This window comes from Dermochelys coriacea, chromosome 1, assembly GCF_009764565.3.
Source record: "Dermochelys coriacea isolate rDerCor1 chromosome 1, rDerCor1.pri.v4, whole genome shotgun sequence".
Lineage (NCBI taxonomy): Eukaryota > Metazoa > Chordata > Testudines > Dermochelyidae > Dermochelys > Dermochelys coriacea.
In genome coordinates, this window is record NC_050068.2 from 245,401,810 (window position 1) to 245,418,361 (window position 16,552).

General features: G+C 40.5%; 1 protein-coding gene across 8 annotated transcripts in view; it reads left to right on the forward strand.

The window, feature by feature from the left end:
* Nucleotides 1–16,552, forward strand: part of BICD1 (BICD cargo adaptor 1) — a 256,112-nt gene that overhangs the window by 106,407 nt on the left and 133,153 nt on the right. For all 8 annotated transcript variants that reach the window (XM_038376917.2, XM_038376924.2, XM_043518356.1 and 5 more), the window contains exon 2: nucleotides 4,456–4,668. In XM_038376917.2, coding sequence (XP_038232845.1) covers nucleotides 4,456–4,668 — 213 coding nt within the window. The remainder of the gene's footprint in view (nucleotides 1–4,455; nucleotides 4,669–16,552) is intronic.

Genomic DNA, 16,552 nt, shown 5'->3' on the forward strand with positions numbered 1-16,552 from the left:
TTTATCAACATTGAATTTCATCTGTCACTGTTGTCCAGTCACCCGGTTTTGTGAGATCATTTTGTAACTCTTTGCAGTCTGCCTGGGACTTAACAATCTTGAGTAATTTTGTACCATCTGCACACTTTCCCAACTCACTGTTCATCCCTTTTTCCAGATCTTTTATAAACAAGTTGAATAGCACTGGTCCTAGTACAGATCCTTGTGGGATTCTGCTGTTTACTTCTCTCCACTGTGAAAACTGACCATTTATTCCTACTCGTTGTTCTCTGTCTTTTAACCAGTTACTCATCCATGAGAGGACCTTCCCTCTTATCCCATGACTGTTTACTTTGCTTAAAAGTCTTTGGTGAGGGACTTTGTCAAAGACTTTCTGAAAATTCCAGTACACTATATCCACTGGATCGCCCTTGTCCACATGGTGGTTGACCCCAACAAGGAATTCTAATAGAGTGGTGAGGCATGATTTATCTTTACAAAAGCCATGTTGACTCTTTGCCAACATATTGTGTTCATCTATGTGCCTGATAATTCTGTTCTTTACTATAGTTTCAACAAATTTGCCTGGTACTGAAGTTAGGCTTATTGGCCTGTAATTGCTGGGATTGCCTCTGGAGCTTTTTAGAAAAAATCGGCGTTACATTAGCTATCTTCCAGTCATCTGGTACAGAGGCTGATTTAATTGATAGGTTACATACTACAATTAGTAGTTCTGCAATTTCATATTTGAGTTCCTTCAGAACTTGGGTGAATACCATCTGGTCCTTGTGATGTATTACCATTTAATTTATCAGTTTGTTTCAAAATCTCCTCTACTGACAACTCAATCTGGGACAGATCCTCAGGTTTGTCATCAAAAAAGGACAGCTGAGATGTAATCTCCCTTATATCGTCTGCAGTGAAGACTGATGCAACGAATTTATTTAGGTTCTCTACAATGGCCTTGTCTTCCTTGAGTGCTCCTTTAACATCTTGATTGTCCAATGGCCCACCGATTGTTTGGCAGGTTTCTTGCTTCTGGTGTTCTTAAAAAAGATTTTGCTGTTAGTTTTTGTGTCTTTTGCTAGTTGTTCTTCAAATTCTTTTTTTGGTTTGTCTAATTATACTTTTATGCTTGACTTTCCAGAGTTTATGTTCAGAGTTGACTTCCACTTTTAAAAAGATGTGTTTTTGTCTCTAGCTTTCATCACCACAGTATCTGTGTCCCTTTGCTAGACAGACACTTTATTGCTTAGGCCTTTAATCATTAATAATGAGCCACTGAATGCACCTTTTATTTCACTTGCACTTTATATGCACTTTATCAGCAGTGTTCCTAACTCACTGTTATATTAACAGGTTTATTGACTGAATCACAATTAACAGTTTCATTATTTTAAATCGAACCTCTTGTTTAAAATAACCCATCCAGTAAGTTGCTGACTCCTGCTGTTTAAGAACTTGTAGCCTTTTGAAGAGACAGCTGGATTAATATATTATTGAATATATTTAGAATCCTTTAATGCTGATTTCACAATACTATTCAAGTAAACCACACTTACAAAGTACAAAAGTATGAACAGAGTTTTGCGATGAAATTCTTACAGGTTCTTTCAGTTGTGATGCCAGTAAAATGTTGCATGTGTTCTGAGAAGGCTATAGATAACAGTAAGGCAATGAATTTAATTCAGCATGACATTTCTATTAACAAGAAGGTAAAGGAGAGCACTGTTTACAAGAAGAACAACTGTCTAGTATACTTTGGGTTTGGGGTATCAGGCTGAGAATGGAGCTATGAGTACAGCAGAAATTAAATTTTTGGGAGGGTCTCCATTAGAGGAATAGATGCTTCCACAACTTTGTCAGCCCTGAAATGGGAAGACTATCACCATCTTCCAGCAAGAATAATTTTTTGGGTTAAGAAATATGTGTGAGAGCTTTAGCTATTATTAAGATAGTGGATCTTGGTTACTTCCATTGGATTTTGAGATAGACTGTCTGTCTGGTTTTGAGCAGGTTATCCACTGTTTTGACTAACAGTAATTAAAATGAAGTGGCAGATGTTTCTTCGCTATGTACCTTTTTGTCTGTCTATCGAACTAAATTATGCTGCTGATCTCTACTGGGCCTGCTGAAGTACTGAACTAGAGCTGGACAAAGCAACCATCTCTCTCATTAACCACTGGGAAATGCTGTGCAAGAAAAGGGATCACTCAAGCCAGCAGCAGGGAAAGAGTAACTGGCAAATATCTGTCCCTTTAGAAATTTCTCTTCATCCCTAAATAATACTCTTTTCCTGAGAGGAATAGGGGATAGAAAAGAAGGGAGTGGAGAGGGGAAGATGAAGAAAGTCAATAAAAAATGGTAATGGTGTCAAACTCTCTGATTTATTTTTTTAAGAGTTTAAAAGTGGCATCCCTATTTGCTGTACAGTAATACAGATGGTCATTGCCTATATAGCCTTCTCAGCTTTTTTGTAAATTATGATCAGCCTTCACACCTTTTCTTTGCACCTGACTGCCTGAAGTTGGGTCACATCATAAGGCACTGTTGAAAATGGAAGACAATGTAGAGAGCACTACTAGCCATGTACACTCTTTTAAAAAAATCTATTCAGTAGAAATTAGAGAAAAAGAGCACTTGCAGATATCAGAATACCTAGTTCAGTGATGGCCAAATGGCTACCAATGGCATAAGCCCCATGGGCAGAGACAGTCTTTTTGTTCTGTGTTTTTTCCTGCACCTCACAATATAAGGGGTCCTAGTCCATGAATAGATCTCCTAGGTGCTATGGTAATACAAATAAGAATATTGAGCCTAGGAAGACTAAATGTCTCAGCAAGCAATGCACCATCTTGATCTCAGAGGAGACTGCCTGGAAGAAGATGAAATATTGCACGGTGGTACCTGTGCTCATTCTGAGCTACATCTATGTTACAGATAACAACAGCTTCAATGTGTTTTATTTCATGCAGATTAAATGGGGCACTCTGTGATGTTACACCCTATATTTGTCATAGAAATATTGTTATGACATGAATATGGCATAACTAAGATATGTTTTATGCAAGGTGGGTCATGTGAGGTATCATTGAAAAGGTTATGATCTACTGAATGTGCTTATCCAATTTGTATGCATATATGATTTCTGTATCTGAGGTTAGGAATACTGACTTTATAACAAGTACAACTGCGTGTGTACTTGGGGGAACACCCACCAGACAGTAGGCAATCAGCCTGAATGAGCCATTTAAGAAGGACAACAGAATTTATAGAATCATAGAATATTAGGGTTGGAAGAGACCTCAGGAGGTCATCTAGTCCAATCCCCTGCTCAAAGAAGGATCAACATTCACTAAATTATCCCAGCCAGGGCTTTGTCAAGCTGGGCCTTAAAACCCTCTAAAGATGGAGATTCCACCACCTCCCTAGGTAACCCATTCCAGTGCGTTGGAGATACTAATCTCCCACCATCCTGAGGAACTTTGATGCTTTGACACTGCAGGGTCATCTGATGATATCACCTGGTTCAGAGTACCATCTTGGACACTGCTGGTATTTTTCCACTGGAAACAAAGGGTTCTCGCCTTATGTAAATTCTATTTAAGGCTGGAGAGTAAGGCAAACAGGACTCATCTCCATTGCCTCCCAGTCCAAGAAGGAAGATTGCTAAAAACACCTGAAGGGAAAGGCAGGGGTTGAGTCCAGGCTGAGATGGTCCAGTCTGTAAAGAGAAATAACTGGAACTCTAAGCTACAGAAACTCTGCAACTTGCCTAAAACAACATTTAGGGTGAGAAATTACATTTTGTAATCTGTTTCTTGGGCGTATTAAACTTCATTTGCATGTTTTGTTTTATTTGCTCAGTAATCTGCTATGTTCTGTTTGTTATCCTTTATAATCACTTAAAATTTACCTTTTGTAGTTAATAAACTAATTTCTTGTTTATTTCAAAACCCAGTTTGTGCCATTCATACCTTGGGGGGGGGGAGCAAAAAACTGTGCATATCTCCCTCCACATTGAGCTTGCACTGTGCAGAACTTTCTATTAAGTTCAAGACAATATTACTATGGGTTTTTGCCCCAAAGGAGGTGTGCATGTGAGTGCTGGAAAATCCCCAAGCTGATTCCTCCCACACAGAGCTGATCTCAGTGTCTGTGTCCGTTTGCAGCTGCGTGTGACCCTACCTGTGTATGTGTGCTGGAGAAGGCTTGAGGGCCTGGCACACCTAGGACAGGGTGAGGAAACCCAGGCTGGTGGAACAGGCAGAACCAGTGGGACCCCAGCACATCATTTGGCATCCCGGACAGGGGGTTCAACCTGTCACACCCTCATCTCTTGGAAAGCTGCTGATATACAGTGTTTAGTTGGTCATAGCTTGGAGGCCCTAGATGTGGTCCATTCCCCATGGCAGGGTAGAGTTGCTCTCTATAGTGAGTAGATTTTTAAGGGCTTCCATTATTTTACTCTTGCAGGCATTTGGACAATCATTCTCAATCCACCGCAAAGTGGCTGAAGATGGTGAAACACGTGAAGAGACTCTCCTGCAGGAGTCTGCATCAAAGGAAGCTTATTACCTAGGGAAGATCTTGGAGATGCAAAATGAGCTGAAACAGAGCAGGGCAGTGGTTACCAAGGTTCAAGCAGAGAATGAGAGGCTTACTGCTATTGTCCACGACCTGAAAGAGGTAAATTGATGAGGGTGAGGGAGGTGGGCGGGGGATGTGACTAAGAATGGGGTTTTTTTGAGTTTGATAAATGGTATGGCTCTGAGTCACAAAAATAGTCTTGTATCTATAAATACGGGAGTATCCTACGACGCCACAACCGTGTGTGTGTATGGGGGGGTGGGCTTTTAAAAAGAAAACAGTCTCTGTTTGAAAAGCTGCATTTGAAGTAAAACCAGGTCAGCAATTTATAATTTGAAAAGCACAGCAGGGTTTTCATTGCTTACTGTTCAGGACCTGCAGAAAGATGCACTTCTCATAAATACCTGTTTTTTGTGTTCTCTTCTATTCAGATGATTTGCTGTCTTCCTCTCACTTTCTGTTTTCTCACTCAGATTATTTTCGGTTGCCTATACCTAGCCAGAACTACCACTGCTTAGTTGTTCACTCTACTGTACAGGGGTCATGAGTTTGGTCATGTTTTGAAAGTTGGGATTAGGGAGGAAACAAACTGGCTAGCTAAGGTTACAGACTCCAGTGAATACATGTCTTCAGATTTCCTACTCTTACCATTTTCTTAATAGAATAATGACACACTGAACAAAGTGTAATAATTGGAGGTAACTATGCATCTCGGGTGCTTGTAGGCCTTTGGCCTGAGGAATGCACGTATCTCACATTACCCTCATATCCAGAAGTGTCCTGTTGCTTACATAGCTGATTGCTCCTCTCTTTCCAGGCATGCACATCTCATTGAGATTAATATCATAGGTCGTATGTGTCAGTAGGGAGTCAAGAACTGAGGTGCTGCTCTATTTTAAGTGACTGTGGACTTTGTCCCGTGTTCCACTACTGACACTAAGGCTTTTCCTACACTTGCAAGTGAAAGACAAAACTTGTGTCTTTCAGAGGTGTTTAAAAAAAAGCACACATACCACAAAAGACAAAAGTTTTGCTGATGACAAGCGCCAATGTGAACAGTGCTTTGTCAGTAGGAGCACTTTCCTGCCAACAGTGCTAACGCTGCTCGTTGGGGGTGGGAGTTTTTTGTTGGCAGGAGCACTGTCTCCTGCTGACAAACAGTGGCTACGCTGCACAACTCTTAGCGGCACAGCTGTAACGGCACAACTGTGTCGCTAAAAGCTGCATAGTGTAGACATAGTCTAAATAGAGTAGACAGAATCAGATTCCAATACACAGAAACAGGTAGGAGAAATGCCTGCCACATTTTTGAGAGCTAGACAATAACAAAGAATTGATAAGTGCTAATATAGTCATTACTGGCTGCTCTTTCCTGATTGCTCAGTTTTCAGAAAGCTGTTTAGTACATACTCTCCCAATCTGTGCCATATTCAGCCAGTTATTTGCAGCATTATTGTAGCCATGTTGGTCCCAGAATATGAGGGAGACAAGATGGATGAAGTAATATCTTTTATTAAAGCAACTTCTGTTGGTGGAAGAGGCAAGGTTTCAAGCTACACAGAGCTCTTTTTCAGATCTGCGAAAGGTAATCCCTTTTTGCAAAACAGTCACTCCATATCTGGCCCCTCAGGCCTCATCCTCAAAGGAAACCTGCACAACACCTTCAAATGACAAGTTTGGAAGTTTAACTTTGCTAGACACTGAAAATCATGGATTCAGACATACTGGGGTTTATGTGGGCATGTCTACACATAAACTGCTACAGCAGTACAGTGAAGATACAAACTACGCTGATGGGAGAATCCCTCCTGTTGGTGTAGGTATTCCACCTACCTGAGATGCTAGGTTGATGGGAGAATTTTCCCATCAACCTAGTGCTGTCTACACCTGGGGTTAGGTCTGTTTAACTGCATTGCTGAGAGCTATGGATTTTTCACCCCCCTAACTGACATAATTATACCAACCTAATTTCCAAGTGTAGACCAGGCCTGTTTCTTTACAACAATCTGTAACCTACCAACCCTTATTTGTCCCATAACTGCAGAGGTGTTAATGGCCCACTTCATTTTGCATGGTGCCTTACCACATGTGTTAACTCCTATGTTTAGCAATCTGTTCTACTTTGTATTTAGCTGTGACACTGATTACCTTTCCCACACCTGAAGAAGAGCTCTGTATAGCTTGAAAGCTTGTCTCTTTCAACAACAGAAGTTGGTCCTATAAAAGATATTACCTTACCCACCTTGTGTCTCTAATATTCAACCAGTATGTTTAATAATCCATTTACAAAGAGAAATTGGAGAAGAACATGGTCTTGTGCTGTATGAGTTAGAGAAACAAGCAAATATAAGTCCAGAATCTTTTTTTTTTTAAAGAGGGGCTGTCGTTTGTTTTTTAAAATACTTAATAAAAAAATCATAAAGTACAAATTAAATTTAACCTCCCCATGTTTAAAAAAAACATTTTTAACCACTCCTCCACAATGCTGGAGATAGTAATTTTTGTGAGTGCATCAGAACCCCACAGTATTCTGGTCTGGACTCAGTTGATCTTCTCTGGTGTGGAAAACAGATTGTTGGATTTTCCCAGTGCAGGCCCTGTTATAGGTACCATGTTGCTAAATTGCTTGAGGAAAGTGTACCTCCAACCCCCATCTGTGTTGGGAACTCTCTTCTGATTGGGTTCTGCTTCTTATTCTGGTCATGTGTTTCAGAATCAGGATGCTGATCATGTACTGTAGGAGTGTCTGGTCAGCAGTTTTCCAACAGGGCAGAAATATCTGAATCCCAGCAAGGATATTTTGAACAATCAGGACATATTTGAAAGCCGATGGTTCTTATGAGCTCTGTGAATTGAGTAATCCCAGAGTTCAAAAAAAAACATGAATTATTCCAAGGATGTGCCTGTGTGTACTACAGTCTGTCAAGCCATTTGAGCAGGATTTTCCTCATTATAAAAGGTGGGTGGGGATGGGGACTGTCAGAGCTTTCTCTGTGAGGCCTATGGGACTCTGGAACTTGTCCCACCCATCCTTGTGTGTGTGTCTGTCTCTTTCATGTACACACAGAAATAGCTTCAAATTGGTGCAAAAGACACCTGTCTGAGAGGGCTGAGGGTACGTGTCCCACAACAATGAAGGGTGAAAAGGAGTGTCTGGAGGTCTCTGACTGCCTGAGTTCCTGTTGAAATTATTACATTAATGCTGCTGAGACTTCAATGTATTATTAATGATGTGTTGTGAGGTCTAGAACCTCGGCTAGGCATCCTAAAATTATTATTTTTAAATCCAAATAAATAAATAAAAAATAAATGTTTTCAAAAGTAAGCCAGTCCTTTGTCTTCCCCACCCAAGGCCTCTGACTTGTGACATTCAAAATTTGTAGTCATAGAGTTTAAGGCCAGAAGGGACCATCAGATCATCACATCTGACCTCCTGTATATCATAGGCCAGCAAGACTACCCATCACCCATACACTAAACCCAACTACCAACATTGATTAGAGCCTCTTAAAATCTTTCAGTAATCTGAACCAGAGACCATATTCCGTTTTCATTTACTAGCTTTATAGTCATGAGGAACATTTTTCAGTAATCAGTGGCAAAGTTCAGATATATTATGGGAATGGTTGCTGGCGTCTGTGTCTATAGAAATCAATATGGTTAATAGCTTATTTAACCTTTTATGTAGCTGCATATGAACTGGTGAAAGGTGAAAATAAAGCCAAAAGTGTCACAATGTAACAGGATCTTTTTACAATATAATCTTTATCTTCTGTCACTTTTGCAGTGAATTTTGCTATATTTAAAATATTTCTGGTTTTTATGGGGGAGATTTGCAAAGGCACAAGCGGCAGTTAGGAGCCCAGTTTTGCCATTTGGGCCATTGAAAATCTCCCCCTAGAATAGCATAAGGGGGCTCAGTGCTTTATAGTCCAGCAAGAAGATGAGGCCTCTGACCTGAGGAGCTTACAGCCCTACTTTAGGCTAATTCCATATAAACAATATGTGACCAGACTCAAAATCCGGACCAGGAAGCTGTTGCGAGGGGGCCAGCTGTGGAAGTACTCTACAAGTATGGGAACTGTAAATCTGATCCGAGCACAGCTGACAGAATGTAGAAAAGCATGAAGCTAAGAGTGGGAAACAGTATCGAGGGAGGCGGTTATGAGATCAAGTTGGGCATAACCAAGATCTTGAGTTGGGACGTAGGAGGAAAAGATCAGAGATATGGGCAGAGTTGGAGCTGTGCAAAGCTTAAAAGGGTAGGCTGAGGAGTTTGAACATGATGCAGGTAAATCCCTTTTTTAGTCTCGAAACATGTTCACTGATAAGTTTTAAGGGCTGCCATTCATTCCTACCTCTCTTCAACCTATGGAAGAGGAACTTCAGATGAAACCTTGCCGGCAAAGGGATGAAACCTTATTTTGTGTCACTGGAAACCTCTGCATAGCTGTTAGGACTGCAGAAAGGTACAGCCACCACAGACCATGGCTGCCTGCAATCCAGTAGATAAAATAAATTAACATCAAGGCTTCGGTGATGGGAATGTTAAGGAGCTTAACCATCAGCATAATGACAGGTTTCAGAGTAGCAGCCATGTTCGTCTGTATTCGCAAAAAGAAAAGGAGTACTTGTGGCACCTTAGAGACTAACAAATTTATTTGAGCATAAGCTTTCGTGAGCTACAGCTCACTTCATCGGATGTAGCTCACGAAAGCTTATGCTCAAATAAATTTGTTAGTCTCTAAGGTGCCACAAGTACTCCTTTTCTTTTAACCATCAGCGTACACCTGGTTTCCAGAGGGCATGGGGAAATAAGTAGCAGTGAAAGGGTGGATGGGGAGAAGAGAACAGGGCACACACTCCCCACAGGCCTCTATCTTACACTAAGATTGGGCTGAGAGAGAGTTTTAGGATCAAGTCTTGACCCTGCTGAAGCCAATAGCAAAACTCCCATTCACTTCATTGGCATCAGGATTTCTCTTTCAATACCAAAAGGATATAGTGGATGAAACTTTGGACTATTTCTATTTCAAACCCATGCCAGACTTCATTGCTTCAGCAGTTGAAATAGTTGTGCTGTGGATCCTTTCCAAGTATGAATAGCTACTACCAGGACCTTAATCACCAGCTATTATAATTCCTTTTGTTCTGGGCCATTTAATGATGGAGAAATTTAACTGTGCATGAAATGGCCTTTTTGCTTCCAAAACTTGAGCAAGTTTTGTACCCAAATTGATTTTCAATTCCAGAGACGTTGGAAAGTTTGTATTTTTATACTAAAAAAAGGACCCTTTAAAAAATAAATATGGGCTGTTTTCATTCGGAAATGGTCCTTTAATCAGTTAAAAAAGCCACAATTATTCGTGGTTTCTCCTCCAGCCCACTCCAAAAAACCCCAAACAAATGGAATATATTTGAAAATTTTAAATAAGATGTGAAATCTTCAAATATTGAGGTTTTAAAATTTTGTTTAGATTTTTTTTTTCAGTGAAAACACAAATCAGTTCAAAATTTTTATCACGTTACCCTGGTTCCTGATTTTGTTGTTTCTCTGATGCTAGCTAGTGGCCATATTTTGAACCTGCTCAATCTACTGAAAAATAACTGAGTATTCTTGCCATGAAAGAGTAATTGTATTATCTCCTTACAAACACCTGTATAGCTTGTAAGAAAGGATCCACTTCTAGAGAGGCAGGAAAGAAAGACCTGAGAAGTGGTTAGCATGGCTTTCTAAACTGGCACCCACTTCACAATGTACTGTTGATAACTCTTATTTGAAAAGAAGCATAGAAGCTGGATGTCAGAGTGGCCCACGCAGATTGCTCTGAGGGTCTAGAACTGCCGAAGAAAAGAAGAAGGCACAGGTGGCGGCTGAACTAAAATTCATCTTTTCACTTTGCAAAGAGAGCACTCTTGTCACAATGAGTGATGTGAAAACAGAAGTAGTAGCAGTGAGTAGCTCAGGCATGAGGCAGGTTGTAGGATAAGTCATGTAAAATTGGCATCCGTGGTTTCCGGTCTGGTTGTTCCTCTAGTTAGGAATACATAAATGAAAAACTTCCTAGCTGTAAAAACAGTAGGACAATGAAACAGATGCCTAAGGAGGTCGTGGAAGTACCTTCACTGGAGGTTTTCAAAAGGAGGATGGATAGTCATCTATCTTGGATGGTTTAGACACAACAAATCCTGCATCTTGGCAGAGGGTTAGACTAGATGGCCCTTGCAGTCCCTTCTAACCCTATGGTTCTATGATGATACCATTATTGTGTGTTGAAATTTAATAACAATTTCAGATTGTTAATAACAGGATCAAATGGAATTATTTAATCAGATTATCAATCAGAGATTAGTACAGTACTAAACAGACTACAGAAAGAATAGATACATTACCACCCTTGGCCTCTACCATGTACACTGGCCAAACTGGACAGTCTCGACGTAAAAGAATAAATGGACACAAATCAGATGTCAAGAATTATAACATTCAAAAACCAGGCAGAGAACACTTCAATCTCTTTGGTCACTCGATTACAGACCTAAAAGTTGCAATTCTTCAACAAAAAAAACTTCAAAAATAGACTCCAGAGAGAGACGGCTGAATTGGAATTAATTTACAAACTGGATACAATTAACGTCGGCTTGAATAAAGACTGGGAGTGGATGGGTCATTACACAAAGTAAAACTATTTCCCCATGTTTAACGATTTTGGGAGAATCATTAATATGTGAATGAATTTAATATATAAAAAGGAGAAGAGGACTAAAAGGATTAATATTTATTAACACCATGTTTTTTGTTGTCTAACACAGGCATGTGTGGGGAAACAATTCATAAGGGCTGTGATGGAGAGTATGTACCTGCACACATGGGGGAATACTGAGTTTCATTTAGGGGTAAAAGATTTGCCTTGCTGTGAAGGGAGTGTATGAGCTGTCAGTCCTGCAACAGTCTGGACAGGTGGGCCTTGTTAGGTTAAGACGGTGTTTAAAAAGGCACTATTTGTGCTATTGAACACAAGGAAGAATGCACTCTGACAGGGCTGAGGGGACCCTGCAACCTTCTGGGGCTCAGGGATTAACAGCATAGAGGGTGAGAGTCTTGGTATTTAGTCTGCTTTGGACTCATGGGACTGCTGGCATAGTATCCCAGGGACAGCCAGGGTGTGTGTGTGAGCGAGCTAGCCCCTACAGAGGATCTGAAATAGAACCCTTTGTAATACTTATTCCTGTACTTTGCATTGCTCTGTGAACCCTGAAATCAGATGGACCCCATCAACCTGAATCAAAGGGCCAGATTAATCTGGAGTCAAATGAATTATGCTAGGGATGATTTACTATTTAAACAAATAAATCAGCAGCCTAGGGTGGTTCATGGTTTAATGACTGTTAACTGGATGAATAACCTGAGAGCCTGAGATTTTTCTACTTTCTAGTTTATCTGTAGCAAAATGGAAATTGTCTCTTTGCTTCTATAGGCACATCACATAAAAGCACCTTTAAACTGTATGAGATTTTTGAGGTCATGTTGGATTTGCTATAAATAGCTAACTGCTGCAGTGGTAGGGTTTTATTATTTAGTTACTAGACATGATGGGAATATACCCAGAAGGTTGCAGGGTCCCCTTGGCCCTGTCAGAGTGCATTCTTCCTTGTGCTCAATAGCACAAATAGTGCCTTTTTAAACACCTGATAGGAGGAAACTTTAAACAGCAGATCAGGAACCTTTTCCCTCTACCGCCCAAGTCAGAGTAGTACACCTGTAAAGCCCCGGGCACTTTTTGGGGCTATATAAAAGTAACAGTAATAACAAGGCCTCCGCCATGTGTTCACTGGCCATTCTGTTAGGTCTGTGTGGAGGAGGAGTTCCTGTCTGGTGATACCATTTGGCAAATCTACTCCTCAGCAGCCCCAACCCTGCCATGGAAGATCTGCCTTTAGAAATGTATCTTTAAAAGTGCCCTGTGCAAACTCCATTGATAGCTGGTGCCTTCTTTGGAAGTCCACCAGCTGGTTCTGATGTGTCCATGAGGTGCTGTAAACTTTGATCCTGGGCACATGTTTGGAATCCAGTCACCTGACTGTCTTTTCCTTTGCACCTTGTTGTGACATTCCGGGGTACAATCCTGACCAATGAGGGACTGTGTCACAACCCTGCAGCCCTGGGTGCCTCACAATGCTTCACTGTTGTGGCTCCCAACCTGGGCTCCTCACAAACAGCCAAACAACATGCAGGTCACACCTTGCGTGTCTGTGTATAGCCACAGTCCTGATTCAGCAATTCTGACCCCAATACTCTGTCACTAAACACTGGCCTCACTCTGGTTTACAGCAGCCTTGGTTACTACATTCAGGGTGATCCCAACATATTCCTAGTCCTGAATTTCCCCTCCGAAAAATGTTTGTTCTGCACTGTTCAGCTCTCTCCTGGACAGTCCAGACATTTTAGGTCTGTTGCCCCTGTCAGGTAACAATATACAACAATGTGCTCCTTTTAAATGGAGTTACCACACAGCCCAGTTTAACCACAACCCTGGATTAATTTTGACTAAAAAACTAAAACAAGTGTATTTAACAAAAGAAGATAGGATTTTAAGTGAGTACAAGCACAGGCAGTAAAGTCACAAATAGTTACAAGAGATGGAGATAAAACACTTCCTGATACTAAAACTTTACAAACGTGGCTTGGTTCAAGATAAAATTCTTACCACATGCTCCCAACAGCATTACTGACTGATCTTCAGGTCAGGATCCCTCCCAAAGTCAAGGAGCTGGATTCTTTTGTCATCTTTGGTTCAAGAGAGATGGATAGGGAGAGAGAACTTGGGGTGTTTTTGCCCCTCACTCTTATAGTTCAGTTACCCTTTAAAATGCAAGAGGGTCCCTGAGAGGGACCCGTAGATAAAGTTCTTTCTAGCTGAAAGCCAGGAGACATGGAGTCTGGTAGGGAGGAGGCTTTTTGCTGTTGTTTGCTAAGATGCAGACCTATTTATTCCTGCCCCCTTTCCTTGCCAAAGAATGGCCACTTGATACGTTATGGCCCATCAGCTTTGATGACATCTGGCTGTGGCATCACCTTTGTCTTTAAGGAACAGGTTTACCTACTTCCCAGACTTGTCTAGTAAACACACTTCTGTCATGATTTCAGCTTATGTTAATAACTGTACATATAATGTTGTTATGTACGTTTGACCAGAATATTATTGACCAGCAAGCTATTAGTTTTCAAAGATTATTACAGTAGTGTGCAGGGTGTGAATATAAGGGCACATCTGTCACACTTGTGTAGTCACTTACATCGATGCAAAGTGAGCAAATCAAAGTAGATGTAAATCCTTCTGATTTGATAGCATTGTAGCTCGCTTAGCACTCATTTTACACTTGTGTAATGACTATATGAGATGCATGGCAAAGGAAAATTAGGCCCCAGATATCTAAAAGGATGAGATTCTGATCCATGTCTGCAAGTGATCTAGTGGGGAAAAAAGCAGCAATTAAGCAAATTGAAGAGTAATAGTAGATTTGGCTGCACAAAGCAATAGAGAGGTACAAAATTGTAGTGAGCTCATGGAATAGTGTTTGCTAGCGCTGACCCAGATTGCATGGAAATATTTTCCTGTGCCTCATTTTGAATGTAATGATCTTTATATTTATTGGGTCACTTCCTCTGTCCTTTGTATCCACTTTTCCTGTCTTCCATGTGTCTTCCAGAAAACACCTGATAGGAGGAAACTTTAGCATTCTTTGTACCACTGACCCAGAGAATTAAGTGATGTTCTCTGGGTCAGTGCTTTGGTAACCCTGCTAGGTCTTGTCTCATTCTATAAAAGGGTACTGATACGCTACAATATGACATTACCTGTCCGTCATAGGAACAGCTGTGAGTTTGGGGAAGAACTTTCCTGAGTCTGGTTATGTCAATTGGCTTGAACTTGTGCTGAATACACTTATTAAGCAGTAGATCAGTTGAAGAATTGCAAGGCAGCCATTCACCCCCACCCACTTATTATGCATCATTGTACAGTTCCCCTGCCATTCTAAATTTCCATGCTTTCTCCCAATGACTCATTCAGCCCTCATATCTGAAACCAAATGAGGACCATATTGCATTAATTTTAACATTTGTTGAAACACAGTTCATAATATTATTACTGTTCATAATCTGATCATACATTCAAAAAAGACAATCCCATTGATTAAATGTGATTTTAACATCATTTTTTTCAGAGCAATTTTCACCCATCCAATTCTTTGTTGTTGTACTCGAACAGGCATCCACATTTGAACAAAAATATTTGTTGGTTGGTCTTGTTTCCTGTTGATGAATCTGGGACTGGGATTTAGGACACAAATTTCTGATCTGACACATAAGTGACACTGTTTTCCTTTGGCAACATTCAGGCATTTAGCTCTGCCACAAATAAAAAGACTTAAACAATGGACAGAGGGGAGGTCAAGCAAGGGTTAGACAGAATGATGGATCATTGCTAAGAGGACACTGCATAATTTACAGCATGTATGTTACTTTAATCTCTCATATTTCCTGTTTTTCTTAGCAGAAAGGGTCTTTTAAGATTGTAAACGCCAAATGAAACAAGTGCACTTTCAACAGTACTTTTTACTTTCTAGGAAGTGATAAATCAAAGCAAGAGCCAGGAGCAGGATAAGTCAGTTAAGGTACCTACTGAAACTACTGGGAAATGATTAGCCTCCTAGTTTTATTCTGTATGTATCATGGTAGCATCTAGAGCCCCAGCTGACATCAGGGCTTCTTGGTGTTGGGTTCTGTACGAACATGTAATGAGAGACAGTTCCTGTCCTGAAAAGCTTACAGTCTAGATAGACAAGGTAAAGGTTGGGAAGGGAAGTAGAGACACAAAGAAGTGAAGTGACTTGGCCAAGGTCACCCAGGAGGTTAGTGCCAGAATCAGGAATAGAACCGGGGTCCCCTGAGTTCTAGTCCAGTGCTCTATTCACTGGACCATGCTGCCACTAAACCCTAAAAGTCGTCTTATGTGATCCCTATGATTAATATTATTAATTATTATTATTATTGGGAATTTTTTTTCTAATACGTAACAATTGAATGACCAGTCCTTGTTTATAGATGAGGGAGTCCCAGTGGGAAACATCTGTGCTGATTCAGTCTTATATAGTTATTGTTGGCTAAAAATAACTTAGGCTAGCCGAAGGCTTTTCAGAAAGTGATGGACTAAGTCAATTGTTGGCATTATTCGTATATGCTATTAAATCCTGAGTGCCAGTTTTACAAATCTTTGCAAAGGGATCTGGATTCTTCAGGAGCAGTGGGCCATGTTCTGTGCTGACTCTCACCCAATGACTTTAGGGGCTTGCACGGGGGTAAATCAGAAAAGAAATTTACCTCCTGTGTCTAACGGTTTGAGGCTTCAGTCTGCTTCAGTTTGTTTTGAGTTCAAGTGTTTAATAATGATATGAGATGTCAAGTTACAGGCTCAATGGACATTTATGTAAATTGAGATTATTAGTCAAAGATTAATATAGCACAGTGAAGAATACAGAAAGAAGGGTTTGATACGTTACCCACCTGAGCTGAAGACTGGAGAAGTGACTTGATTCACTCATAACTTACTCCCCAAAACACTTCTCTTGTGTACTGTTCAAGACACAGAAATTTCTTTCCTACAATTGAGCTTAGTATAGGTTTTGTCCCAGATATCTCACAATCCAAAGTTACCCATAGTGCTGTATGGGGGAATCATTATGTAGTGAGCCTTATCAAAAGAAGCACCTTGCATGTGGAGCCAGGAAGGCAAGTCAGCAACACCAATCTTTATGGTTTTCAGCAACAAGTAAAGTGTTTACTGCTACTTAAGGTTATGCATTTAGGGATTAATAACAAGAATTTTAGTTACAAGTTGGGGACGCATCAATTAGAAGTAACAGAAGAGGAGAAGGAGCTTGGAGTATTGGTTGATCATAGGATGACTATGAGCTGCCAATG